Raw genomic sequence first — 26559 nt, forward strand, 5'->3', positions numbered from 1 at the left:
CACCTCTAATCCTAGCACTAGGGAGACAGAGGCAGGCAGATCTCTGTCTGAATTTGAGCCAGCCTGCTCTACAGAGTGAGTTCCAGGACAGCCAAAGATACACAGAGAAATTCTGTCTCAAAAAGAAAAAACAAAAAATGTATTAGCTTTGATATGTGCATCTGTGTATGTGTCGCTGTGTGAGTGAACGCCACATGTGTGTTGGTTCCCATGGAGGCTTGAGAAGGGCACTGCATCCCTTGGAGCTGGAGCAATAGGAAGTTGCAGCTGCCATGCGGATGCTGGGATCCTAAACTCTGGTTCCTTCTACAAGAGCAGCCAAGCTCTCTTAGCTGCAAGGCAATCTCTCAAGACTCCCAAGAAAATGCACTTCTTAAAGACACATACTATCATCAGGAAAGACATGCCATGATTGTTATAATAAACTGTATAATCCTCAGAAAAATACAAATTACAAAAGATAAAATATAGCAAAATAGCTAAAATTCAATCTAATATTGGCTAACTTACATGAATCTCAAAATTATTAAATATGGGAAGGCAGACACAAAACAGTACATTCTACTTACTCTACTCTGACTGTCTAGACAGAAACATTTCTGTTAAAAAAGAAATCATGCCAGGCGGTGATTAATCCCATCACTCAGGAGGCAGAGACAGGCTAATCTCTGTGAGTTTGAGGCCAGCCTGCTCTACAGAGCGTGTTCCAGGACAGCCAGGGCTACACAGAGAAACCCTGTCTCGAAAAACAAACAAACAAACAAAAAAAGAAATCGCAGTGGTGATGGCCGAGAGACAGTAGTCAGTAAGCAGCGCAGTGGCGCTGAGACAGACACATTCTGCTTCTAGGTGCTGACTACACATGGGCTTAGCTGTCAAACTTCACTGCCCAGAATACCTCAAGAGTTATACATTTCCACCAGCAAACAGCAAAAGCAACGGGGAAAATATATAAGCAATGCTATTGCTAATGAGGTAAAGCCCATGCCCAAAGGCGGGTAAGCACACCCTGACTGCACACACTGTCAAGAGAAGGCACACACTTGCCAAGTGGACCTCTTTATCCACAGAGGCAGAGCCCCTTGCTCCCTAGACTGGGAAGGATTAAATTAGTTTCTGTTTCACAGCAGCTTAACAAAATAGCTGACCAAACTGTTCTTTTCTATTGATTAATTCCAAAATACTATGAACACAGGAAAGTAATCTATCTGGTTAATATGAAGGACAATACAAATCAAAGAAAACTCAGTTAGCCAGCTCAGGTAACAGACTCCACCACTGGTATTTTGGACAGCTTGGTTAGCTCACTCCTTGTCTGTATGAGGTAGCACAATATGAAACTTAAATTCTAAAATTTTCAATTCTTCCAGTTACAATTTGCTTTCTTGTCCAGTATTACCCTTTCACTATATCCATAGAACTTAATATTCTAGATGCTAAGAGAGCAACTTAAAGAAACTATATAAACAGATTCAATGCAATGCCCATCAAAATTCCAGAAAAATTCAAAGACCTCGAAAGTAGGGTACTTAACTACATATGGAAAAGCAAGAAACCCAGGATAGCCAAAACAATCCTGTACAATAAAAGAACTTCTGGAGGCATCACAATCCTTGACTTCAATCTCTACTACAGAGCTACAGTACTGAAAACAGCCTGGTATTGGCATAAGAACAGACAGGAGGACCAATGGAACCAAATAGAAGACCTGGATATCAATCCACATATCTTCGAACACCTGATTTTTGACAAGGAAGCAAAATATACCAAATGAAAAAAAGAAAGCATATTTAACAAGTGGTGCTGGCATAACTGGATATCAACATGTAGAAAAATGAAAACAGACCCATTATCTATCACCATGCACAAAACTCAAGTCCAAATGGATCAAAGACCTCAACATAAAACCAGCCACATTGAACCTAATAGAAAAAAAAGTGGGAAGTACACTTGAACGCATCGGCACAGGGAACCACTTCCTAAATATAACCCCAGCAGTACAGACACGGGCTAATTTTAGTCCCATTATTTCAGTAACAGTAAGTCACCAAGACATAGAACGTATTATCTTCATCTGTCAACAAGTTACCTGTGAACAATACAAAGCAATCAATGCAAAGTGGCTGACAAAGGTTCATGGTTCATCTGAAAGCAACTACATTTAATTTAAAAAGTGAAATTATTCTATAGATCTTTAGTCCTTTCCAAGCATGCTTAAAATGCAATAGCTTATATATCTAAGGCATTGTAATCTATAAACAGGACCCTCCTAGGAGTTTTTCAAAGAACTTTTCGACTTTTTAATCTTTTCATACAGGAAAAAAATTAAGGACATGATACAGAGACCCTGAAGATGTCACTCCTGGATCCTTGTCTGTCTTGCCCATGGCTTGGCCTCACTACTGTGTGTAGACAATTGACTGTGCCTACATACAGAATCACCCCAGCACACTCCTGGAACAACGTGTGTGGGAACACCATGCTCATCAGAGTGATAGCACCTCATTCTCTTTTGGATAAGATCATATGTGGAGAGGAACTTCTGGGGATCCGCCCACAGACTGCTAGGAGATGCCAAAGAGATGAAGAGAATGTTGTGAACTGAAAATAGAGAATGGTTTATTTAACATGCAGGGCAAGGAACACCTGATAATCTCACAGCTTTTCCCAAAAGCTAATCAAATAGTTTGCTTTATCTAAAATCCTTGGGAGTTGCTCTCATTCCATCCCAAATTCATAGCATTATCATCTTTCTCAGCAACTGAAAAATTCCAACTACTTCTTTTACAGTTCCCGCCACAGCCTCCAGCTTTGGCCTCCTCTCTGCATACTATAACTGGACCCTGGCCTAAGAAGGTGCCCCAGCCATGTTCCTCAGACCCTGAATAATGGAACTTACTGCTATGAAGGTAAAATGTGATTCAGTCTACGGGGGAACAAGGTAATGGATATTTGTCTCAATTGAGGATTTGCAAGGCCTTTTCTGTTTTGTCTTTAGTACTCCTTCTCACCAGGCAGGCCAACACCCTCCTCTGACTTCCATGAGCACCAGGCACGCACAGAGTGCTCATGCATATATGCAGATAAATCAGTCACCCACATAGAATAAATCTTTTAAAGAATTTTTAAATAAACTAGCAAAAATGAAAAGCCCTTTTTCCAGGGAACCCTCTGTCCCTGGAACACCAAGTTGTTCAGTCACTGCAATGTGGATATAAACCCAGTGCCAACGGACTCTGGAGCCTGGGCTTCCATTTTGTGTTCCCGGTGGAAATAAACTAGTTTGTCAACCAAAGGGGTACTGCAAGCTTCTAAGATAAGAATGAGAGTGAAGCATAATGGCTCACACCTCCAACCCCAGTGCTGGGAGTCTGAAGCAAAAGGATGATCTATATGTGAGTTCTAGGCTAGCCTGGGCTACAGTGTGAGACCTTGGCTTAAAAAATAGAACAAATAAATGAAAAGGGTAGGTTACAAAACGTGTTAATTTTCTTGAGGACAGAAATGAACCTTACCAGTTTGGCTGCTTTAAGTTTTACAAAATTGGCTATCTTCTTCCTGGGCCCAAGGGGAATCCCCATCTCCTTCAGGTCATCAACTGTACACATAAGCTTTAAAGACAAGCAAAAGCATATTAATTAATCAATCTAGAGACAGATAAGCTGAAAATGGGATACAAAGACTACTACAAGAATTAACTAAACCAACCAAAAAGTCAGTCAACCTTCAAAATAGCTAGGGCTTTTTGCTTGAAATAGATTATTTTAAGCTTTAAAATTCAATCTCAGTAGGTAGGGCACTTGTCTAGCATGGGTGAAGCCTTGGCTTCAGTACCTAGTACTAGTTTTTTTGTTTTGGGGGTTTTTTTTTAAATGTTTTTTTGTTGGCTTTTCAAGACAGGGTTTCTCTGTGTAGCCCTGGCTATCCTAGACCTTACTCTTGAACTCACAGAGATCCACCTGTCTCTGCCTCCCAAGTGTTGGGATTAAAAGCATGCACCAACACCACCTGGCTTAAAAATTTTTTTTAATTAGCCTCTCTATTAAAAATTCTATTTTTTTAATAGAAAATATAATATGTCATGCAAAACTCTGAAGTTATACTGCTAACATACTGAAGCTCTCCCCTCAGACCTTTCCTGTCCACTCTGGTCCCAAGCACCCAGTTCCTTCAGTGGTAACTGTAGCACTCTGCCTCTTTAGAAATCTCTCACGTGCACACAACAGCAACAAGCTCTTCAGTGTGTGTCGACCTCGAGCTTTCCTCTTTCCATCCAAGCACCTGACAGGTCAAGATGGATGACAGTATCTGCCACCCGAGCACAGCGAGTCCTGCTGCAGGGCTGACAAATGACGCCACTCCACCCCGTCAGTGTACACTGTGGCTGCTAAGGTCCACGCTACAGAAAACTTCAGTGAACACCCTACAGGTATTCCCAGAGGTTTCTTTACAGAAAACATTTATAGCAGTAAAGCCGGCAGGGCAAAGGGCACACATCTTAGTTTTGAAGACATTAGGAAGCTCTGCAGAGACTGTGCCCATTTACACTCTCAGCAACCAGAGCACAATAGTGTCAGCTCCCCTCCTCCTGCCACACAGACTGTTACCAAGATGGGTTAAAACCAGTATCGCCTTACTCTTAGTGAGCATTCTGTACTTGTTCTCCCAAGGAACAAGGTCACCTGTTATTTCCTGTAAATCATGCTCCTGTTTCCAATGCCTCATTTGCCTGCTGCTTCCTTATATACACAGAATTCTGTATAAACTCTGACCATAAAAGCCGCCTGTGTCAGTGTCCAGGTGCTTTTCTAATCCATCTCTGTCCATTACGTATTGTCATGTTGTTTACTACTTTGAAATTCTTATCCATGTATGATTTCTGGGTTTTGTCTCATGCACACCTTTAAGCCCAGCACCCAGGAGGCAGAGGCAGGCAGATATCTGAGTTCAAGGCCAGCCTGGTCTACAATGCAAGTTCCAGGACAGCCAGAGTTGTTATACAGAGAAACCCTGCCTCAAAACAACAAACAAAAAAATAAAAAAAGCTACACATTTAATTTTTTTTCCTCAAATTTTAAAAAAGCTGTATTTAGAGCCAGGCACATGCTTTTAATTTCAGCATTCAGGAGACAGAGGCAGGCAGATCCCTGTGAGTTCAAGGCCAGCCTGGTCTACAAAATGAGTTAAGGGTAAGCCAGAGCTACACAGAGAAACTCTGATTTGAAAAACAAAAATAAAACAAACAAAAAAACTGCTGTATTTATTTTATGTGTACACATGTATTCCTTTGGTGTATATGGGTGCCCACAGCAGCCAGAAGAAGGCACTGGATCCTGGAAAGGAGTTACACACTCTTGTGAGCCACATTGTGGGTGCTGGAAACCAAACCTCAGTCCTCTGCAAGAGCAGCAAGTGTTCTTAACCTCTGAGCTGTCTCTCTCCCCAGCCCCCTTTTCTGTTTTTGAAACATTAACTTTCTGGCTTATGTGGAATAAACTCTGATGTAAGAGTGCTTCATCATTCTTCCGCTTTCAAGCTTAAACAAAATGAACCAGGTTATTGGCAGTACCAAAGATTCCATATCCATCTTTTCCTTCTCAAAAGTGCTAATGTAATCAAAGAGGCTGAGTGCTTCCAGGGTTCCATGCAAAGTCAGAGGTTCTTCATTTTCAACATCAAGTCCACAGGATTCTTCTGACATCAGCTTTGGCTCTTCGGGTACCTTAAAAAAAGAGGAAAATATTACAAAGCTCAGAAAAAAACTTACATAAAATGTCTCCTGATCTACAGAAATCTAAAACGGTTTTGCTCTACAAATCAGCTAAACTTTAGCACTTTGCCATCTTCACCGGGATTTTAAGGAATATTTGTTCAGTAAATCACTCATGCTTCTACTTTCTGTAATAATTTACTTTAAAACCGGGTGGCGGTGGCACACACCTTTGATCCCAGCACTCGGGAGGCAGAGGCAGGCAGGTCTCTAAGTTGGAGACCAGCCTGGTCTACAAAAGAGAGCTCCACACCTTCTCCAGTTATTTTCCCCCACCTTATTAGACCATGTCTGTGGCCCATTTTCCAAGTTTGGTAGAGAAATGTTAAGTACTAGGAAACTGATGTTCTTGCAAGCAAACATTGTACCAGCCTTTAAAGCAGTGAATTTATACACACATGGACATTAGTCTCAGTAAACTTTGGTTTTGTTGAGAGAGAGAGAGAGAGCGAGAGAGAGCTCCAAGACAGTTAGGGATGTTACACAGAGAAACCTTGTCTTGAAAAATCAAACAAATAAATAATGATAATAGTTTAGCTTTTACAATTCTAAGCCTTCACATTTACTTTATAATCCATGAGGAAAATGAACGAGAAACTCCTATTTTTAGAGACGGCGTCTCACTGTGCTACCCAGACTGGCTTTGAACTCATCATCTTCCCATCTTAGCCTCCAAAAACAGTCAGATGTAGGGCATTTCAATTGTATTTTAATTAATAAAGCCTGCCTGAAGATCTGAGAGTAAAACAGCCCCACTGGTCAGCCTTACAGACCAGGTAATGGTAACACACACCTTTAATCCCAGTAGACACACTAGTCTGCCATAAAAACCGGGCAGTACATGCTTTTAATCCCAGTCCTAGAAATGATTATAAAACGGAAGGAAACAGCTCTCAAACACAGTCTCATTCTGAGATTCCTGTAGGCAGGATTGCCATTTTGGACTGGTAAGAGCCAGTGGCTGGCTGCTTTGCTTTTCGGATCTTCAGGTTGAACCCCAATTTCTCTGAGTTTTTATTAATCATGCTTCAGTCAGGATTACAGGTGTGTGGCCCAACTTTTCTACTGTACTTCTGAGCCTCAATGCACTTTGACAATTAAAAACAATTAGAGGAAACAGTACAGGTTTTGGGGAACAGCTCAGGTCTAGCTCTAAATCTCAACGCCAACAGGGTAACGATAAATTTACCTGCTTTTCCTGAAAATCTGGCTGTTTCATAACTCCATTAGCAACAGTCATAGACCCCGGAGACTTAGAGACACTCATATCTTTTTGATTAGACAAGATGTCAAACAGTATCAGAGAACCTAAGGAAAAGATATATTAGCTTTATAACAAAGTTAACTACCCCACGTATTTTTCAACACTAAATAAATCCTCCTGTTTTATTTTTCAGTCTCTAGCAGAAGTCATACAAAGATGAGCAGCTGATTAAAATCTAATAATCAGAACCAGCATGATGGCTCAGCCAGTCAAAGTATTTGTCACATGCAAGCTTAGCAACCTGAATTTGGTCTCCAGAGCCCATTTGTATTGGTTCTTAGATTTCTATTCACCTGCCAGGAGCTAGAGTCATCAGAAAACAGGAAACCTCAACCAAGAAAACACCCTATCTGACTGGCACTGATTCAAGCAGAAAGACCCATCCTGCTCTGGGTGGTGCCACCTTTGAGCAGGTGATCCGGGGATATATTGTGTAGGCCAGGAGGAGCAAGCCAGTAAGCGGCATTACTCCATGGTCTCTGCTTCAGTTCCTGTTTCCAGGTTCTTGTGCACTCAGGAAGCCCTCCCTGACTTCCCGTCATGATCAACTACAACTGTAAGCTGAAATAAAATTTCCCCTCTCTGCCAAGTTGCTTTTGATCATGGTGTTTATCAAAGCAACAGAAAACAAACTAAGGCAGAAGAGAAATGACTCTACAAAGTTGTTCTCTGACCTCCACACAGGTGCTGTAGTACACATAAGTACACACACCCATGCATGTACATGTGTATGTATGACTCATATATGCCCTAAGTTTGGCAGCCAGAAAGACACAGAGCAACTTCTGAACAAACCAACAATCAAATCTGAAATTACACGGGGCAGCTTTACCTACACATTTTTTCCTAAAGTTCTAGTAATATTCCTGTTCTATCTAAGAACAAAACAACACTGTCTAACAGCTAGAGAGATGGCTCCGTGGTTGAGTGCATCCTGTTCTTCCAGAGGATCTAAACTTGGTTCCTAGCACACACATCCAGCAAGTTACACAAGCACCTTTCCCTCCAGCTCCAGGGATGAGACACCCTCTTCTGACCGCCAAGGTCACCCACATAAACACGGCATACATTCAACAGACTCACACACACACACACACAGATAAATAAAATAGAACCTGAAAACAACAACAACGAAAATGCACAGCCTTCCTCCGCTCCTGGACATGAAGAACAAAGGCAATCTCAACACAGAACATCCGGTTTTTATTCACAAACTCAAGCTCCCTATTTTTGCAGGCAGACAAACAGAAAGCAATGACTAGCAAACTAAACTAGCACATCTGAAATTATGTGACAGCTTTACCTAAACTGTGACCAGCAACAGAGACCTTTCCTTTGAAGTTTGGGTTCCGACTCAAAAAGAGAGAGTATAAGCGGTTTATCTCCACTCCCACTTTCTGCACAATTGACTGACAGTAGGTAGGGCTGTTGTAAAACAAAACATCTAGCAGCGTGTCATTAGTGAAGTGCCGAAACCGACCAATACTTGGCAAAGTGATTTTCTTGATATTCCTGTCGTAAAAGAAAAAACAAAGTTACTGTCAGTATTTACCTTCAACCTCTGGATTTTTAACAGTTTAGATTTTTATTTAAAAAAAAAAAAAGTATAAAGGAGAGATTAACTAGCACAATGAACTTGTAACTGACACAGGCCAACTTTGACATAGAAAAGCCCTACTGTCCATTTTCTTTTAACTAAATGAAATCTGGATGCCTGACAAAAATTGTGGCTGGCAGAGCCAAGAGGCTGTCACAGTGAGACTATGGAAGGAATTACCTGAAACAAAAACTCTCAGCATTCAATGAGGAAGCAAGCAGCTCACAGCACAATCCAGTGTGGCCAGAACACTGTCCACAGGGTTAGCTTTGTTAAAGCCTGAGCCCAAACACACCACAGTGACCACTAACTGGAACCATTTTACTAGCCACATGTGGCAGCATAAACATTACCTGGACCTGTGGCTCTGCAATGGGAGCTTCTGTCACAGCGCCGGTGAGTGCTACTCACCCATAAGGCACCAAGGATGTTAAATGCCCCCCCCCCAAGAGACTAACAATCCAAATCCCAAACAGGTGGCTTTTTTGCCCCATGGGGGACATCACCTGGTAAAGGAGACCCATGTGGTTGTTAACTAGACAAGGATGCTGCTGAGCATTCACGGCAGGCCCCACCCAACCACAGCAGGTCAGAGGGTGTTTTAAAGCCAGCTGCAGAGCCAGGTGTGTTCACCACACCTGGGACTCCGACTCTATTTTCCAGCACCAAAAATAAACTGTCTAAACTTTCCTAGATCCTCTTAGATGTCTACAATGAGAACAAACCCACAAGAGACACAGAGAACAGGCAGATATTTATAGCACACCCAGCATTTCATCACGTCAGAGCAAGATGTCATTCACATAAAGAGACTTATTTGCTCAAGCTAGAATAAGCCAGTTTGCATTATAGTTTAAATTTGTGCCTCTAATTTTAGCTACTCTTAAAAACACAGTATCAAACCCTGCAAACCTGTCAACGCCCGTGGCATGCCCACCCAGAGCACTATGCCAATGGACCGGAAGGAACTCCACTCTGCTGACTTTCCCTTCCTCAACAGATTTCTTGAAGTGTGTCTGCAGCAACTTGAGAGAAACCACCCTAAAGTCATCCACTAAAAAAAAAAAAAAAAAAAAAGAAAGAAAAAAAATATTATTTTACCTTGGTAGCTAATAAATAAACTGAAATGTGCTGTCATTTTAATAACATAAAGATATATACTTTTTAAATGATGACAAAATAGTAAATGAACAAACGCCCAACTGCTAGAAAGTTCTTTTTAATTTTCAATATTTTTGAGGCCTAAAGGCCAAAAGATTGGAATCCAATTCCCTCCTCAGCATCAGGTTCCAGAACAACCAACTGTGGCAGCAGAGCACCTACCTCAGCCAAGGCCTTTCCTCACCTACGCTGGAGGTAACAGTGGCACACCCACACCCAGAGGTGCATGTGTGAGGGGCACACACATGCAACACCAAGTAGCCAGTAAACGCAAACTATTACAACAGACCTGTCTTCACATTCCCAGCCCAACTGAGAAGGCTGGTCATCTGCATGTCCTTAAACAGCGTCTCAGAGGACTCCCTAAGTGTCAGCTGGGGGCACAGGAGCTCCATGCTGCAGCTGCTGCTCAGGCTGGAAGGCTGTCTACCAAAACGGTGAGATATTCTCATGGTTCTTTCTAATTATTCAGAATCTAGGATTGTAAGCCATAAGAGCAGATCAAACACAAATTCATACTTCCTACTAACCACAGAAGTCTCCTCAGCCACACGTACACAGCTAGGAACATCATAAAAATGTATACTAAAGAGCCCTTCTATCAGTACTGCTTCTTCTATGAAATGAAATGTGACTTGCACTTACCACATTCAATAATGCTCCTAAAGCGCAAGTCACACACAGGTCCAATGCCATGCACCATGAACACCAAATGGTCAACTTGAGGCATTTCCCCTAGTAAAAATAAACAAATAATAAAAATCACCACACACACACACACACACACACACAAACTGAGAATTTGGTATTGTTAATTAAATTGCTAAATTCTTGATACCCCTTTTATCATAAGCTAGTCAACGATTTCAGGGACAGAGGCAGGCAGATCTCTGTTGAGTTTGAGGCCAGTATGGTCTACAGAGAGAGTTCCAGAACAGCCAGGACTACACAAAGAAATCCTGTCTTGAAAAACAAAACAAACGAAAACAAAAACAAAAAAACCTAGGCAAAGAAATCCATTACCCTTCCAATAAGATATTCCTTATTGGCCTGTGTCAAATTAGAATATCACGTCTACCTGGGCAAATAATGGCAAACTAAATGGTGAGGTTAAGGAAAACAAGCTGTTCTTCACAAACACATGGACCCACCATATTGTGTGATCTTTTCAGAATCCCACAGGAATGGGATGAAGGTGTGGCTCAGGAACATAAAGTGTGCACATGAACATGGCCCTGAGCTCAGTCAAACAAACCAAAAAAAACTTTGCTGGTCTGGCAGCATGCACCTTTAATCCCAGCACCCGGGAGGCAGAGGCAGATGGATCTCTGTGAGTCTGAGACCACCCTGGTCTATAAAGTGAGTTCCAGCCATGGGTCTTATACAGAGAAACCCTGTCTCAAAAAAATAAAAAAAAATAAGACCTACAAAAAATAAAAAGTAAAATACTTCCCCAGAGCATTAAGTCCAACATGGACAGCACTCTGCCAACATAAAACTTTAAATTAAATCTTTGTTCCCAAAGTCCTTCTCCTTAATTCAAAAATATTCTAGGAGGGCCAAGCATGGTCCTACACACCTCCGGTCCCATCACTCTGGAGGTAGAAGCAGGTGGATCTCTGAGTTGGAGGCTTGCTTAGTCCATACAACCCGTTCAAAGCCTATTGGGGCTATACATTGTGACCCTGTCTCCAAACACAACAAAACAAAAACCTCTAGAATGGTTTGAATGAGAATGGCCATCATAAGCGCATATATTTAAATGCTTAGTCACTAGGAAGTGGAAATCTTTTTGGGAAGGAATGGGAGGTGTGGCTTTGGGGTTAGGGGTATCACTGAGAGTGGGCTCTGAGGTTTCAAAAGCACCCACCAAATGCAGTCATTCTCTTTGCCTTTGGAACAGGATCTAAAGTTCTCAGCTATTTCTCCAGCCCCACACCTGCCTGCCTACCTGATGCCATGTTCCCCATCATAATGGACTAATCCTCTGAAACTGAAAACAAGCCCCCATAAATAATTCAAAACCTTTTCGTATAAAGATAAAAATGAGCTGAACATTGCGGTTCACACCTTCAGTCACAGCACTCAGGAGACAGAGGCAGGTAGAGCTCCGAATTCCAGGAATACACAGTAAGACCTTGTCTCAAAACAAAAAGACAGAAATGTAGGGCTGATAGCTCGGTGGTTCAAAGTGCTTGTCATTCTGGCTGAGGACCCAAGTTTGGTTCTCAACACCCACAACATGGCTCACAACCAACCCTGACTCCCAGAGGAACCAATCCTTCTTCTGACCTCTGTTGGCACCAGGCACACACATGGTACATGAACATATATGCAGGCAAAACACTCATACTTATAAAAATAAATAAATCTAAAATTAAACAAGGAACAATAAGAAAAAAGACAGACGTATGGCCAACATATATGGCTGGATTCTGAGCACTCTGGCAGTAATTCTAGCAATGGCCTCTTTCCTTCATAGTGAATGGTGACACTAACAGAGCAGCCCAAACAGATCTTTCTCCTTAAGCGAACTAGACATACCATCAGGAATTTCATCAAGACTGTCATCAATCCCACGCTTTACAACCCTGGGCCTCGTCTGTCCATCCTGTGTTGTCCCCCACTCATCTGGCACTGAAGAAGGCTGGAACTGGACAATAACCTTCAAGATACAAGATTATGACAAGGCCATTAGCAAAATTATTTCCCACAATAAGTTAAGTAATACTGGCGGGAGTGTTGTTTCATTGGTTCTCAAGATGGGGGTCTACACATCCCCTGATTGGCCTGGAACTTGTTACCTAGACAAAGTTAGACCAGAACCTGCAGCCATCCTCCTGCCTCTGCCTCCCATATGCTGGGGTTGCAGGCATGTACCACTAAGCCTGCTTCAAACTAATATGTTTAATAATCCTGTGCTTCACAGTACAGCTGGTTATAAATGAAGTAGAACTGTTCCCCAAGCAAATTCTGTAAAGGTCCAGCTACCATTAACTACCAAAACTAAGCATATAATTACTTGCAATACTTATGCTGGAATACATATTGATTTTTTTTCCTGAGTTTCTCAGCACCACAAGAATGGGAAGGGGTTAAAAATGTGTGAATGCATATGTACGTACATGCACATAGATATAAGATTTAATAAAATGGACATCATCGCTGGATGGGGGTAGGGGTCTGGATAAGGGGGTGGGGATGGAACTGGAAGAATCAGGTGTGGAGAGGAAGAAGAGAGAGTACTGAGAGAGACAACTGGAACCTGGGGCATCTCTGGGGTAAGCTAGAAACCTAGTGCAATTGATACTTCCAGGAATCTGTGAGGGTGATCCTAGCTAAGACTCCTATAAATGGGGCATATGGAGCCTGAACCGGCCATCTCCTATAGCCAGGCAAGACTTCCAGTAGAGGAAGTGAGACACCAACCCAGTCACAAAACCTTCGATCTACAATTTGTCCTGCCTACAAGATATGCAGGGGGTAAAGGTGGCACAGAAATTATAAGAGTGATCAACTAATGACTAGCCCAGCTTGAGACGCATCCCATGAGAAGGAGATAACCCCTGGGGGCCTGAGACGCATCCCATGAGAAGGAGATAACCCCTGGGGGCCTGAGACGCATACCATGAGAAGGAGATAACCCCTGGGGGCCTGAACAGTCCAGAGACAGAATAGAAACAAACATGACAAAGTCAATGATTTTTTTCCTAATGAAAAGAAATTATTCCTAATGATATTCTACTATATTCAGAGAATGATGCCTGGCCCAAAACAACTGCTGGAAACAGATGCGGAGACCACAGCCAAAGCTTAGGTGTAGCTTGATGAATCCTGTGGTAGAGGGGGAAGAATGACTGTGGGAGCCAATGGAGTCTAGGACACAAGAAAACCCACAGCATCAACTTACCTGGGCTCACAGGAACTCAGAGACTGAACCAACAGGGAGCCCACATGGGACGAACCTAGGCCCACTGGATGTATGTTACAGTTGTATAGCTTGATCTTCTTGTGGGACTCCTAACAGAGGGAGCAGAGACTGTCTCTGAACCTGCTGCCTGCTTTTGAGACTCTTCCTCCCTGCTGGACTGCCTTGTCCAGCCTTAAGAGAAGAGGAGCCTTACTGTAGCTGGCATGCAGCAGCTGGAAGATATCCACGGGAGGCCTGCCCTTTCTGAAGAGCAACAGAAGAGAAACCTTTTTGTGGAGGGGAGGGCGACTGGGAAGAGGAGGAAGGGAAAACTGTAGTTGGGACAAAAAAACATGAATGAATGAATGAGTGATTGAATGAATGAATGAATAGGAAAAAACCCACATATAACTTTGACTCTCTGAAAACTACTTAAAAACAAAAAGAAAAAGGATTTAAAACTTGAGGTAATGCTAGCATGGTGGCCTATGTCTTTAATCTAGGTCTCAAGAGGTAGAGAGGCAGGTAAATCTCTGTAAGTTTGAGGTCAGCCTGATCCACAAAGAGAGTTCCAGAATAGCTAGGACTATTTCACAGAGAAACCCTCTCTCAACATTTCTATACACCCATTGGTTTACAAATTGTTGGCCCCAGCTGCTCTCACAATACAAGAGCAAAGCTGGTAGCTCAATAGAGAGCAGGCAGACTGCAAAGCCCTGACTGTTTTCTCTGGCCCTCTGTAAAAGAGCTGACTCACCAAACCAAGTAAAATGATTCACCAAGCTTCTTCTAAGATAAGACTCAGTATCAGTAACATGTCACCAAACAGAAACTTGATGAGAAAAAGTTGAATTTCCATGATTAATAATTAAATTATTTCAAAACACACTTGCCAGGCATGGTGGTTTGGGCCTTTAAGGCAAAGGATCTCTGAGTTCAAAACCAGCCTGCCTATTCTGCATAATGAGTTCCAGAACATCAAGGTTACATAAAGACCCTGTCTCAAAAAAATAAATAAAATAAATAAAAAATAATATATTTATTACAAAGGAATCCCTGCAAAAACACAAAAAATGAAATGTTATCATAAATACAGCAGCATAACCTTTAAAGGGAGCAACCCCCACCCCATCTCAGGAAGGGCCTCACCTTTGGGTTGTGCATAACGATGGTCTCTCCGCTTGGAAACTCTAATCTGCGGTGCCACTGATTCGTGGTTACAGCTTTTTTGTACTCGGCCTGCAGTGACAAAACAACACATAACACAGTCAGTCAATCTGACCACATCAGACGTAGGGGGGGAGGGTGTAGGATTACGCTGGTGACGCAGCACAAACACTAGGTCTGGCTTATTGGCTACCATTCTTTCTATCCTCTTACATAAACTACTCCAGGGTCTGCTCTCACACATTCGTCATTACTGGGGGAAGATAATGGAGGTTTAGAGAGTGTATCAGTACTCAGGGCTGAACAAATCAAGTGGCATAAAATGAACTTATTGTCTCACAGTTCTTGAAGCTACCACTCCAAAATCAAGGACACCAATCTCCACGAAACCTGCACAGAACACCCTCCTAACCACCCTTTACTTGCTACAATCAAGGCCATTCCTTGATATAAGCCTATCCATCTCCAAATTCAGCCTCTATCAAACCCCAGCATTCTGTCCATCTGAACATGACTGTCTGGTTTATTATACACAAAGACACTCGCTATACGGGGCTAGGGCCACCCCACTCAAGTAACTTCATCTTAACTGATTTCATCTGCGACAACCTAGTTCCTCACAAAGTTGTCATGGGTACTGGGGGTCAGGACTTCAACAGTATTTTGGAGTAGAGGGGAAGGAAACACATTAAATCTCTCAAGGACTCTGAGAGGACAACTTTGATGCTTTCACACACACACACACACACACACACACACACACACACGGTATTCAGCTCTACTCCTGAGGCTACTTTGTTTAATGTGTGTGAGAGTTTTGCCTGTGTGTCTGTACGTATACCATGTGCACACGTGGCGTCCTCAGAAGTCTGAAGAGGGTGTCAGATGCCCTGGAACTGGAGTTCCCAATAGTTATCAGCTGCCATGAGGATGCTGGAACTCAACCCTGAGTCCTCTGTAGGATCAGCCAGTGCTCTTAACCACTCAGGCACCTTTACAGCCCTCCCCATTTTTTTTTTTTTTTTTGGAGACAGGGTCTCAAGCTTGCTATATAGACCAAGCAGGCCTCTCACTTAGACACCTACCTGCCTCTTGATAGAATTAAAGACTACCTTCCTTCCCAGTCAATTTTTAAGCTCTTTTTATACCTTCCCTCCAAGAAGATCACTTGTGGGTAGTAATCTTGAATTTCTGGGCCTAGCAGCTCATATCACAGTGTCCAGCTTCTGCATATCTTCTCTGCTCAGAATGCTGGAGATCAGATCCGGGGCCCTGTGAATCCTAGGCAGACCTCCTGCACTCAGTTGCAAGCCCTAGCCCTCAGGAGTATCTTTTATGGGCTTTCCTACAAACTCTGGGGTTTTCCTGGCATTATAAACAGTGTCCTCTATCATGGTCCAGACCAGTTAGTTCTGCTGCACACGAGCGCTGCTGATTCACACAGATAATCTTTCGCAGCCGCTCTCTACTCCTGCCTGTGGTGGACTAACTGTATTTCTAAAGGTTCGCCTGGCTTTCTACAGAGACAGCCGTGTCTGTTCTTTGTCCTGGTACTCAGACAGGACACAGAGAATCACATGCAGCATCTGTCTCTCACTTCCCTCCTCCTTTGCCTCCACTAATGCTGTCGGTTTCTTGGGAAGCTGGGCAGGAGCTTGGGCCTCATGCTGATGGGCAGGACTTGGATAACAACCCCAGCCTAGAGCCTATGTCACCCACAAACAATATTATCACTAAAGAGAAAGTGCTTACTCTGCTTTCAGATTCTCATATTTGAACACCGTAATTTTAGCTTCAAACCAGTAAACCTAAACATCTGACTTTGGGATATTACAACTACAGTAGGACCCTATCTAAAAGTACAATTATAGTATATCTTCAGTTATTTGTTTGTTTAGATTCAAAATTAAGCACTAGGAATCATCATCCTGTTATACATTTCCCTTTATTCAACTAACTAAAATTATACTTCAAGGGACATCCAGAAGGCTCAGTAGCTAAAGGCACTTGCTGCCAAACTTAAAGACCAGGACCCACATAGACGAAGGAATAGAACTAACTCTGGCATGTTTTCTGACTTCCAGTCATGCACCACAGTGAGCGCACACACACACATAAATAAGTGCCATAAAACTGCTTCAAAGATTATGCTTTAAGAGATTATTTTTGGCCCAGTAGAGATGGGGCACACCTTTAATCCCAGCACTCAGGAGGTAGAGGGAGGTGGATCTCTGTGAGTTAGAGGCCAGTCTTGTCTATAGAGCAAGTTTCAAAACAGGCTCCAAACCTATTCAGAGAAATCCTGTTTGGAAAACCAAAAGTGTGGGAATTGCTGCCCAGTTACATTTCCCTGCCCCCACCCATTTGAGGTGCTTATCTGCAAAGAAAACATAACTTCACTCTGCTCCTGGAGTTGGATAAGGAAGTTTGAGTGCACGTGATGCACATGATCATTCTTGATCCCTACTGGGGTCAGGTGAAGGTTGAGTGCATGTGATCAGTCCTTGACCCCTACTGGGGTCAGGTAAGAGTTCCTCCTTGGGTCAGGTGACAGTCCCTTCGCAGCCCCCTCCCCATTTGGTGCCATGGTATAAAAGCTAGCCCCAGCAGAACAATAAACGAGCTGCTGTTTCACCTCAACCTCGTGCTCTGTGAATTCGTTCAACCTGGACACCCTCCACCGAGACTCGTGGTTCCAGACCGTGCTGGCGTGGTACAAAAGGAGATTGTTTTTGTAGACTGTTTCTCTATCTAGCCCAGGAGTCCTCAAACTCATGATAGCCTGCCTTGAACGCATGAACACTAAGATTAAATCAATTGGTACCATGCCTGGTTTCTACCCAAATTTGCGTGAAGGCTAAGTATGAGCAGCTCAGCAGACGTGGATGCCCCCCCAACTCCCCCAACAGTCTTGACACTGGGTTGTTACATGCAGCACTTCCTGAATGACGACACCTAAAGACCCTCTGTGACCAGGATCAAGACAGGCCAGCTTGTAAACAAAGCCACCTGCACCGTGGTGCTGTCACAGCAGCCTCTCGCACACGGGCCTGCTTTGTAAAGGAGCACACAGAGGAAAACAGTCATACCTCGAGCTTCTCACTGAACTCCTCTGTGTAGGGGATAAATCTGCTATCTGTGTCCCCCTTGTAAAACCAAGTACAGCGTCTCACTTCAGCTGGCTCCTCTTCCCAATACACAGACTTCCTCATGCGGTCATAGAGGTAGACATCATAGCGCCCTCCATCCGTGCCGAGAACCACACTTTCAGGATCTGGCTGCACTAGGAACCAACAGAGAACATTTCCCCCTAATGTTACTAGGTACATTTGAAAATGCAAATAACATTAACAATAATATTCATGATGCTACTAGTCAATACTCAAAGACAATTAAGCTTATTTTATTTAAAAATACAAGATAATTCATATTACTCAAAATTATGACATACATTTATTTGTTTGTTTGTTTGTTTTTGAGGTAGAGTCTCACTCTGTAGCCCAGACTGTCCTCAACCTCCTAGCAGTCCTCCTGCTCCCGCCTCCCATGTACGGAGATCACAGGAGTGAGCCACCATACAGCATGGCTCTTCTTGAGTAGAAAGAGCAAGGGCAAGCTTTAAAAACACAACCATGAAATAACTGAAATAGTTCATGATTTGTTTAATCAAACCATATGTACTGCCTACCATACACCTGTAATCTCAGTACTTAAGTATGGAGTCAGGAAGATTATGAGTTCCTGGCTAATTCTTGCAACACGGTGAGTTAGAGGCCAGCCAGAACTGAGTAAGATCCCATTTCAAAAGGAAAACAAAGCAGTAGCATCAATGTACCACAGTGTTCTATGAAGTATAGTGCTAGAGAATACTGACTGAGTCGGGCAGTGGTGGCCTTTAATCCCAGCACTGGGGAGGCAGAGGCAGGCGGATCTCAGTGAGTCCAAGGCCAGCCTGATCTACAAACTGAGTTCCAGGACAGCCAGGACTGTTACACAGAGAAAGCCTGTCTCGAAAAACCAGGAGAAAAAAGGTGAATACTGACTGATATTTAAGTCTCATAATCAAATAATTTTAAGATAAAGAATCGGGGGCTGGAGAGATGGCTCAGTGGTTAAGAGCATTGCCTGCTCTTCCAAAGGTCCTGAGTTCAATTCCCAACAACCACATGGTGGCTCACAACCATCTGGAATGAGGCCTGGTGCCCTCTTCTGGCCTGCAGGCAGACACACAGACAGACAGAACACTGTATACATAATAAAAATAAATATAAAAAAAAAAAAGATAAAGAATCGTATCTGTATGTAAGACTTAGTCTTCAGACACACCTATGTAGCACTCTCTCAAGAGGTAGACATGAGAATAATTATTTCCAAAACTCATCTGACCTCAGAATAATTTTTTCACAGAGCTTTTCCAAAGTCTACAGGAAATAGTTGATGTTCTATAACTACAAATGAATAAGGAAGTAAGAAAACTAAAACTTGGATTATGTACAAACTATACTTCCCTGATTTAAAACAACTTTTTGGTTGTTTTGTTTCAGTAAGACAGGGTCACTTCACTATGTAGACCAGGCTGGCCTCAAACTAACAGAGAGGTGCCTGTCCTAGGTGCTGGGATGAAGTGTATGCCACTGTGCCCAGCTTACCAAAAGAAACTACTAAACTATTTTCTTAAGTTCTTTGCTCAATAACTCAGGATACATATGAATGAGAAGTACCATCTTAGAGTGGGGTCTGGAGATCTGCACAGACCAAGGAATCCGACAGTTCTAAAAAGTAGGCCATGGGTAAGTACGCTCCATCTTTTCTCTTCCTCCAATGAGATGGAGTAATGCAAGTGGGTACTTACCCGAGTTATAGATCTCTTCAAGATTCAAAGAGTCAAGCTCGCTGAAAGGCATCCACAGCTGTTTATATTCCACCTCCTTGCAGTAAAACCAGTGAGGCTGAACAGGTTCATACTGGTTCTGAAGCACAAAAGGAGATGGCCCCTGTCCAGGGGGTCCTGCATGTCTGCCGGGTACCTGCTGCTGTGCTGGTGACTGCACTGATGGAGGGAGCTGAGAGAACAAGGGAACCGTCACATGTGCAAAAAAGAAATTCTCTAGCTGCTTCAGAATCCAATTGGTATCAATAGTAATTATCTCACAAGCATTTCTAGGTAACTAGTTAGTGCATAAGTAGTGTAATAAAACCTCAAATACATTGCAAAGTAAACTAGACGTCAGTACACTAGTGGTAAACCGACACCCACAAAAACACTTCCCATATTTTTTAAAATTTTCGTTGTTTTGTTTATCAAGACAAGGTTTTTCTCTGTGTAGCATTGGCTGTCCTGGAACTCCCTCTGTAGACCAGGCTGGCCTTAAACTCCCAGAGATTTGCCTGCCTCTGCCTCCTGAGTGCTAGGGTTAAAAGCGTGCGCACCCCTGCCTGAAAATTTCTAAATTTGTAATAAATTTAGTTTTAAATATTTTCATACAATATATTATCATATTATTTCCCTCTCCTGCCCCTCCCAGTCCCCATTGCCCAACTTAATGCTCTTTCTCCTAAAAAAAAAAAAAAAATGGAGTTCATTTTGCATTGGCCAACTAACTACTCCTGGGCATGCGGAACCAACTTTGTGGGAACTTTGTGCCCACTTCTCCTTCTCAGTGCTGGGATTTTGTCTGGCCTGAACTTGTGAAGCATGCACAAGATCGATGTGGTTCCCTCAAGTTTTTTATAGGTTTATTAATATACATTGTCTGTCTGCATCCATGTCTACATGCCAGAAGAGGGCATCAGAGCTCATGATAGATGGTTGGGAGCAGCCATGCGGCTGGAAATTGAACTCAAGACCTCTAGAACAGCCAGAGCTCTTAACCTTTGAGCCATTTCTCCAGTCCTAATTTTTAAAATTGTTACAACACCCATACTTTTTGACCCAGTCATTCCACTTCTAAGTATGTATTAACATGTAAATGTTAATCCAACACACATGGCTACAACCAAACTCTATAAACATTAAAATTAGTGGCAGAATCACTTGTAGTCCCTGTCCTGAGCACTCTCACTAACTAATATAAGATGAGAAGCAGCGAGCAGTCTATTAAGACTGCACTGCCTCATTCTCACGTCCTTAGATAACATTTGATACTATACACTAAAATCTGAGAATATCAGCATGTATCCAGGCAAGTAAAATCAACCATTACTCCATTAAATAGGTGATATAAACTTGAATATAAACCATGTGATAGCTACCTTAAAACAATTTTATGTATTTTATTTATTTGGGTGGGCATTGCTGCATGCAAAGTGTGGAAGTCAGGGGACAGTTTGTAGGAGTCAGTGTTCTCCTTCCACCACATGGGCCCTGGGGATCTAAACCAAGTCCTCAGGCTCCGTGGCAAGTGCCTTTACCCTGAGCCATCTTGCCAGCCTCCAATTAGCTACTGTTAAAGGGTTTACCTCAAGCACGCAGTTCACAAAGAAGAACCTCTGTGACACAGACCCAGAACACCAATTACCTGGGACTGAGGCAGGAGGATCAAGAGTTTGAGGCCAAACAAAGCAATTTAGGAAGATCCTGTCTCAAAATTAAAAGGTGCACTGGGTGTATAGCTCAATGGGAATGCTTACCTACCACATTCCTCACCCTGGTTTTGATCACCTGTAACACACCAGTAACACCCTCTGTAAAAAGCCAGCCTGGCCTACAGAGCAAGTTCCAGGACAGCCAGGGCTAACTACACAGTGAAACACTGCCTTAAAAAAAACAACAACAAAAAAAAATCTGTCCTGGTGTGGAGAAATGACCCAGTGACTAAAAGTACTTATTGTGGTTGCAAAAAAAAAAAACTGGGTTCCTTTCCTTTTCTGGCCTCCTGGGACACCAAGCACAAATGTGATACACAGACACACATTCAGGTAAAACACCTCTACATATAAAATAAAATAAGTTAAAAATAGATTTTATACTTAGTATATGTTAAAACGTATAAAATTGAGCTGGAGAGATGACTCAGCAGTTAAGGGCATTGACTGTTTTTCCAGAGGACCCAGGTTCAAATCCCAGCACTAATTTGGTGGCAAACACCTGTAACTCCAGTTCCAAGGAATATGATGCCTCCTTGTGGCCTCCAAGGGCATTGCATGCACATGGTACACAGACACACATGCAGACAAAACAATACACATAACAAAAATAAACTCAAAAAATTTCTCTTATCATACAAAGTTTTTTAAAACTTCTCTAAGAGAGAAAACTGGTATGGCGTCCACGTACCAGTGGCATCGGTCCTGGTGGCATTTGGTACGTCTGCACAGGGGGTCCAGAAGGCGGAGGGTAGGAGGGATGGCCTGGTGTCTGGCACTGCTGCAGCTGTGGGGGTGTAATGTAGGGATTCGCCCTGCTGCTGACAGGAGTGTGGCGATACGGGTTATGTCCTTGGTGAGGACTCCCTTGGGGAGGGCTTCCAAAGTTTGGAGGGAGACTGCTCGGCTGAGAAGGCAAATAGGTATTTATTCCCATCTGTGAGGGAGGTGCAGCACCATAATGAGTCTTGGAAACCGGTGGCAGAAATGCATTCGACACATCTTGGGATCCAGTTGTGAAAGGAAGTGTGGCTGGGGGCTTCGAAAACGCCGACTGTCCAGCCGACACGGCGGTAGTTGTTGAGGGCGACTGTCCAATGTTCCCAAAAGGGTCACTACTGCTTGGTACCTGAGAGAAGTAACTGAATGTCTGCGGGGTGGAGGTGTGAGCAGAAGTCTGGCCAAGGAAACTATCTTCCTCACCAACATCTGTGGAGTCCTCTGCAATACAACAGGAGAGCAATGGAGAGCAATGGCTTAAGAACAGCACCACCCTCTGTGGGAGGCTCAGTGACAAAGGTGGAGCAACTAAGCCTCTTACTTTGGTGAGCTAACTTGTATTTTCTGCATTATAGGGAAAAAAGAAAATCTTTCCCTCAAAATCTTTTCTCTTAACCAGAGGCCTCAAATCAAACCAATGACTCTTTGCAATGACCACCTGTAAGTAAAGACATGAACAAAAGGATATACTGTGTGCCTCACTGTGTCATACTATAATTTCCACAAGATTTTCCCCTTGTTTTTCTTTTATTAAATTTCCTTTCATTTCACTTTGGCAGGGAGGGTGCAAGGGCAGAGGGCAGATACGAAGGAACAGGGTAGTAAATGGGATCAGGATGCATGGTGTAAAAGACAGAGAATAAATAAGAAGTTTTAAAAAAAGTTCTCTTAGGGGCTGGAGAGATGGCTCAGAGGTTAAAAGCACAGGCTGATCTTCCAGAGACCCTGAGTCCAATTCCCAACAACCACATGGCGGCTCACAACCATCTATAAAGAGATCTGGTGTCCTCTTCTGACCTGCAGGCATACATGCAGGCAGAATACTATATACATAATAACTAAATACATCTTTAAAACAAAAAACTTTTTAAAAATTTAAGAAAAAAATTTATTTGAAAAAGAAAAACTAAAAAAAAAACTGAAAAGTTATGAATTTCTCCATCAGAGACAGTCACTGTTAACATTAACTTTTGGAAAGCCAATAATAATGGTCCACGACCTTAATCCCAGCACTCAAGAGGCAGAGATAGTGAGTTCTGAGTTCCAGAACAGCCATGGCTACACAGAGAAACATTGTCTCAAAAAAGAGAGAGAAAGAGAGAGACAGAGAGAAGAAAAGAAAAACATTTTGCGTTTTGGGATGTGCCCTTTTAAGTTTCTATATAAACATTATTTTTTTCTTTTTTTTAATTTAACTTAATATATATATATAGTGTTCTGGGCACCAGATCTCATTATAGATGGGTGTGAGCCATCATGTGGTTGCTGGGAATTGAACTCAGGACCTCCAGAACAGCAGTCAGTTCTCTTAACCTCTGAGCCATCTCTCCAGCCCGCATATAAATATTACTATTTCTTTTGTAAACACTCATGTTTATAGCCAGGTGAGGTGGCACGTGTCTTTAATCCCAGCACTCAGGAGGTAGGTGGATCTGTTAGTTCAACATCAGCCTAGACTACAAAGAGAGTTCCAGGACAGTCAGGGTTGTTACATAGAGAAACCCTGTCTCAAAAAACCAAAACAAAACAGAAAAATGTTCATGTTTACATAAGGGTTTTTAAAAAACAAGTAATTTTGTACCTATTTTTATATGTTAAACCTTTTCCTGATATAATTCAAATGTTACCATATACCTAAACATACCTAATTTTATTTCAACAGTCATAAGAAGAAACTGAAGCACAGGTATTAGTTGTATTGACAAGTAGAGGGTATGTCAGGGGTCTCAATTACAAAGTAACTATTGTTCGGGCTGGAGAGATGGTTCAGAGGTGAGAGCACTGGCTACTCAGCCAGAGGACCTGGGTTCGATTCCCAGCACCCACATGGCAGCTCACAACTGTCAGTAACTCCGAGACCTGACACCCTAATACATACATGCAGCAAAAACACCAATGCACATTAAATAAATAAAAAGAAAAGAACAAACCCCTGTCTGTGAAAAAGTATCCCACAGCCTAGTTGCTGAAGTGTATGTGTGTATGCATATATATAATATATATTATGATATATATAATATATAACTATTGTTCAAATGAATATGTGTAGAATATTTCTTTACACTATGTGAATGCCACTGTGATTGGCTTAATAAAAAAGCTAAACAGGCTGGACAGTGGTGGCCCAGCCTTTAATCCCAGCACTTGGGAGGCAGAGGCAGGCAGATCTCTGTGAGTTCAAGGCCAGTCTGGTCCATAGAATGATTGGCTCCAAAGTTACACAGAGAAACCTTGACTAGAAAAACCAAAAGAAAAAAAAAGGCTAAACAGCAGGATTTTGGGCGACAGAGAGAATGCTGGGGAGAAGAGCAGAGTCTGAGGAGTCATGAGCCAGACTCTGAAGAAGCAACATGGAAAGTACATAGATGAAGTAAGCAAGCATCAGGGCAGCACACAGATTAATAGAAATGGCCTAAGTGGTAAGAGCTAGCTAAAAAAGAAAAAAAAAAAACAACAACAACAAAAAAAAACACAAAAAACAAAACCTAAACTACTGGCTAAGCTTTCATAATTAATGAAATGTGGCTATTTGGGAATGAGTAGACCCACCAAAAAACTCTGCCTACATATGGAGATGACTACAGGGCACCTACATCCACATAAAACCTGAAAAAAATGGCCAGGTGGTAGTGGCATAAGCCTTTAATCCCAGCACTTAGGAGTTGGTAATCCATACCAATTAATCTCATTGGTATGGATTTTGGTTTAATGATACTAATTTAAAGGTGATTTTGTTATGCTGTATATATATTTCTACTATTTTGGGGGGTATTGTGCTTATGCAGTTCAATTAAAAATGTAATGTATAATTAAGAAATACAAATTAGTAGGCATCTATAATAATCAAATCTGTGTTAATAATAGTTATGTTTTCAAGGTTCAAAAGATTTAGACAGATGGTCTTCAAATACTTCAAAGATCTACAGAAAATGGCATTTAAGGTGTTTAATAATCTAAGGCTTTCCATAACAGTGAGATACATCTGCTCCTAACAACACCAATTTGCTTCAAAAGAGAATGATGGGCATCAAAGAAACTCCCTATGGAGTTTGCTTGCTTTATGGCAAAAGCTAGCCATTTGAATAAAACAACTGCCTTTGCCTCAATTGCTGACAGCATATTGTCTTAACTGGACCAGAAGGATACAAAAGAAAGTGACCATTAAATTTTGCCAAGACAAGGTAGGACAGTCCATCAAAATTCACTAAATGTTTGTCAGATATTCTAGGCCTGTAGGCCAAAGTTGGATGCCCAACATTACAGAAGAACCTTGGGTTCTGTACAGGCAGCTGGATGTCCCTGTCATTAGGTAACATTATATATACCCTTCTGGGATCGTTGATGGAGTTAAAGACTTTTCCTTAGTTATGATAAAAAGTAAATTAGGTATAAAACTTTGAACTCACAAAGATAAATAATGGAGTATTTTCTCCACATATGCCAAATACAAATGGACTGGACATTGTAAATGCAATTATTACCTGACAATTGTTCTTATTTTCTATAGTTTTATTATGTTAAAAGCTTTCTTACTTAGACAAAAAGGGGAAATGTGGAGTACTCCTTTACACTGTGTGAATATGTCACTGTGATTGGCATAATAAAAAAGCTAGTCAGCAGCTAAGCAGGATTTTCAGGGCAGAGAGAATGCTGGGGAGAAGAAAGGCAGAGTCTGAAGAGCAGCATGAGCCTGGGGCAGCACATAGAGTAATAGAAATGGGTTCATTTAAATTATAAGAGCTAGCTAGAAACAAAACTAAGGTATCAGCCAAGCTTTCATAATTAATAAGGAGTCTCCATGTTGTTATTTGGGAACTGGTGATCCCAATGAAAATCTATGCCTACAGAATGTGCTCTTTGTGTTCCCAAGGCAAGGTAGGTAACCCATTAACTGCAGTCCCTAAAATGTAAGTAGTAATCAAAACTAGATGTTCAGACATTACAGAACACCAAGTCACAGACTGGTAAGATGGCTCAGCAGGTAAAGTTGGCTGCCCTAGAACCAACTCCCACAAATTATTCTCTGATAAAACATACACAATAAATAAATGAATGAAAAAAATTAACAAAACAGCAAGTCACTAGAAAATCATTTTTCTAAGGGA

The 26559-nt window shown here is 42.1% G+C and overlaps 1 protein-coding gene across 2 annotated transcripts in view; it reads right to left on the reverse strand.

The window, feature by feature from the left end:
* The window catches only part of Sec23ip (SEC23 interacting protein), a 46419-nt gene that overhangs the window by 13987 nt on the left and 5873 nt on the right, over nucleotides 1–26559 (reverse strand). For both annotated transcript variants that reach the window (XM_048455118.3, XM_048455117.3), the window contains exons 2-12: nucleotides 22146–22675; nucleotides 19722–19932; nucleotides 17959–18152; nucleotides 14852–14941; nucleotides 12337–12457; nucleotides 10438–10527; nucleotides 9544–9685; nucleotides 8338–8546; nucleotides 6960–7078; nucleotides 5570–5722; nucleotides 3516–3611 (exon numbers count right to left, since the gene is read on the reverse strand). In XM_048455118.3, the coding sequence (XP_048311075.2) occupies nucleotides 3516–3611; nucleotides 5570–5722; nucleotides 6960–7078; nucleotides 8338–8546; nucleotides 9544–9685; nucleotides 10438–10527; nucleotides 12337–12457; nucleotides 14852–14941; nucleotides 17959–18152; nucleotides 19722–19932; nucleotides 22146–22675 (1955 nt within the window). The remainder of the gene's footprint in view (nucleotides 1–3515; nucleotides 3612–5569; nucleotides 5723–6959; nucleotides 7079–8337; nucleotides 8547–9543; nucleotides 9686–10437; nucleotides 10528–12336; nucleotides 12458–14851; nucleotides 14942–17958; nucleotides 18153–19721; nucleotides 19933–22145; nucleotides 22676–26559) is intronic.

This window comes from Myodes glareolus, chromosome 7 (assembly GCF_982192425.1).
Source record: "Myodes glareolus chromosome 7, mMyoGla1.1, whole genome shotgun sequence".
In the NCBI taxonomy this organism is placed as follows: domain Eukaryota; kingdom Metazoa; phylum Chordata; class Mammalia; order Rodentia; family Cricetidae; genus Myodes; species Myodes glareolus.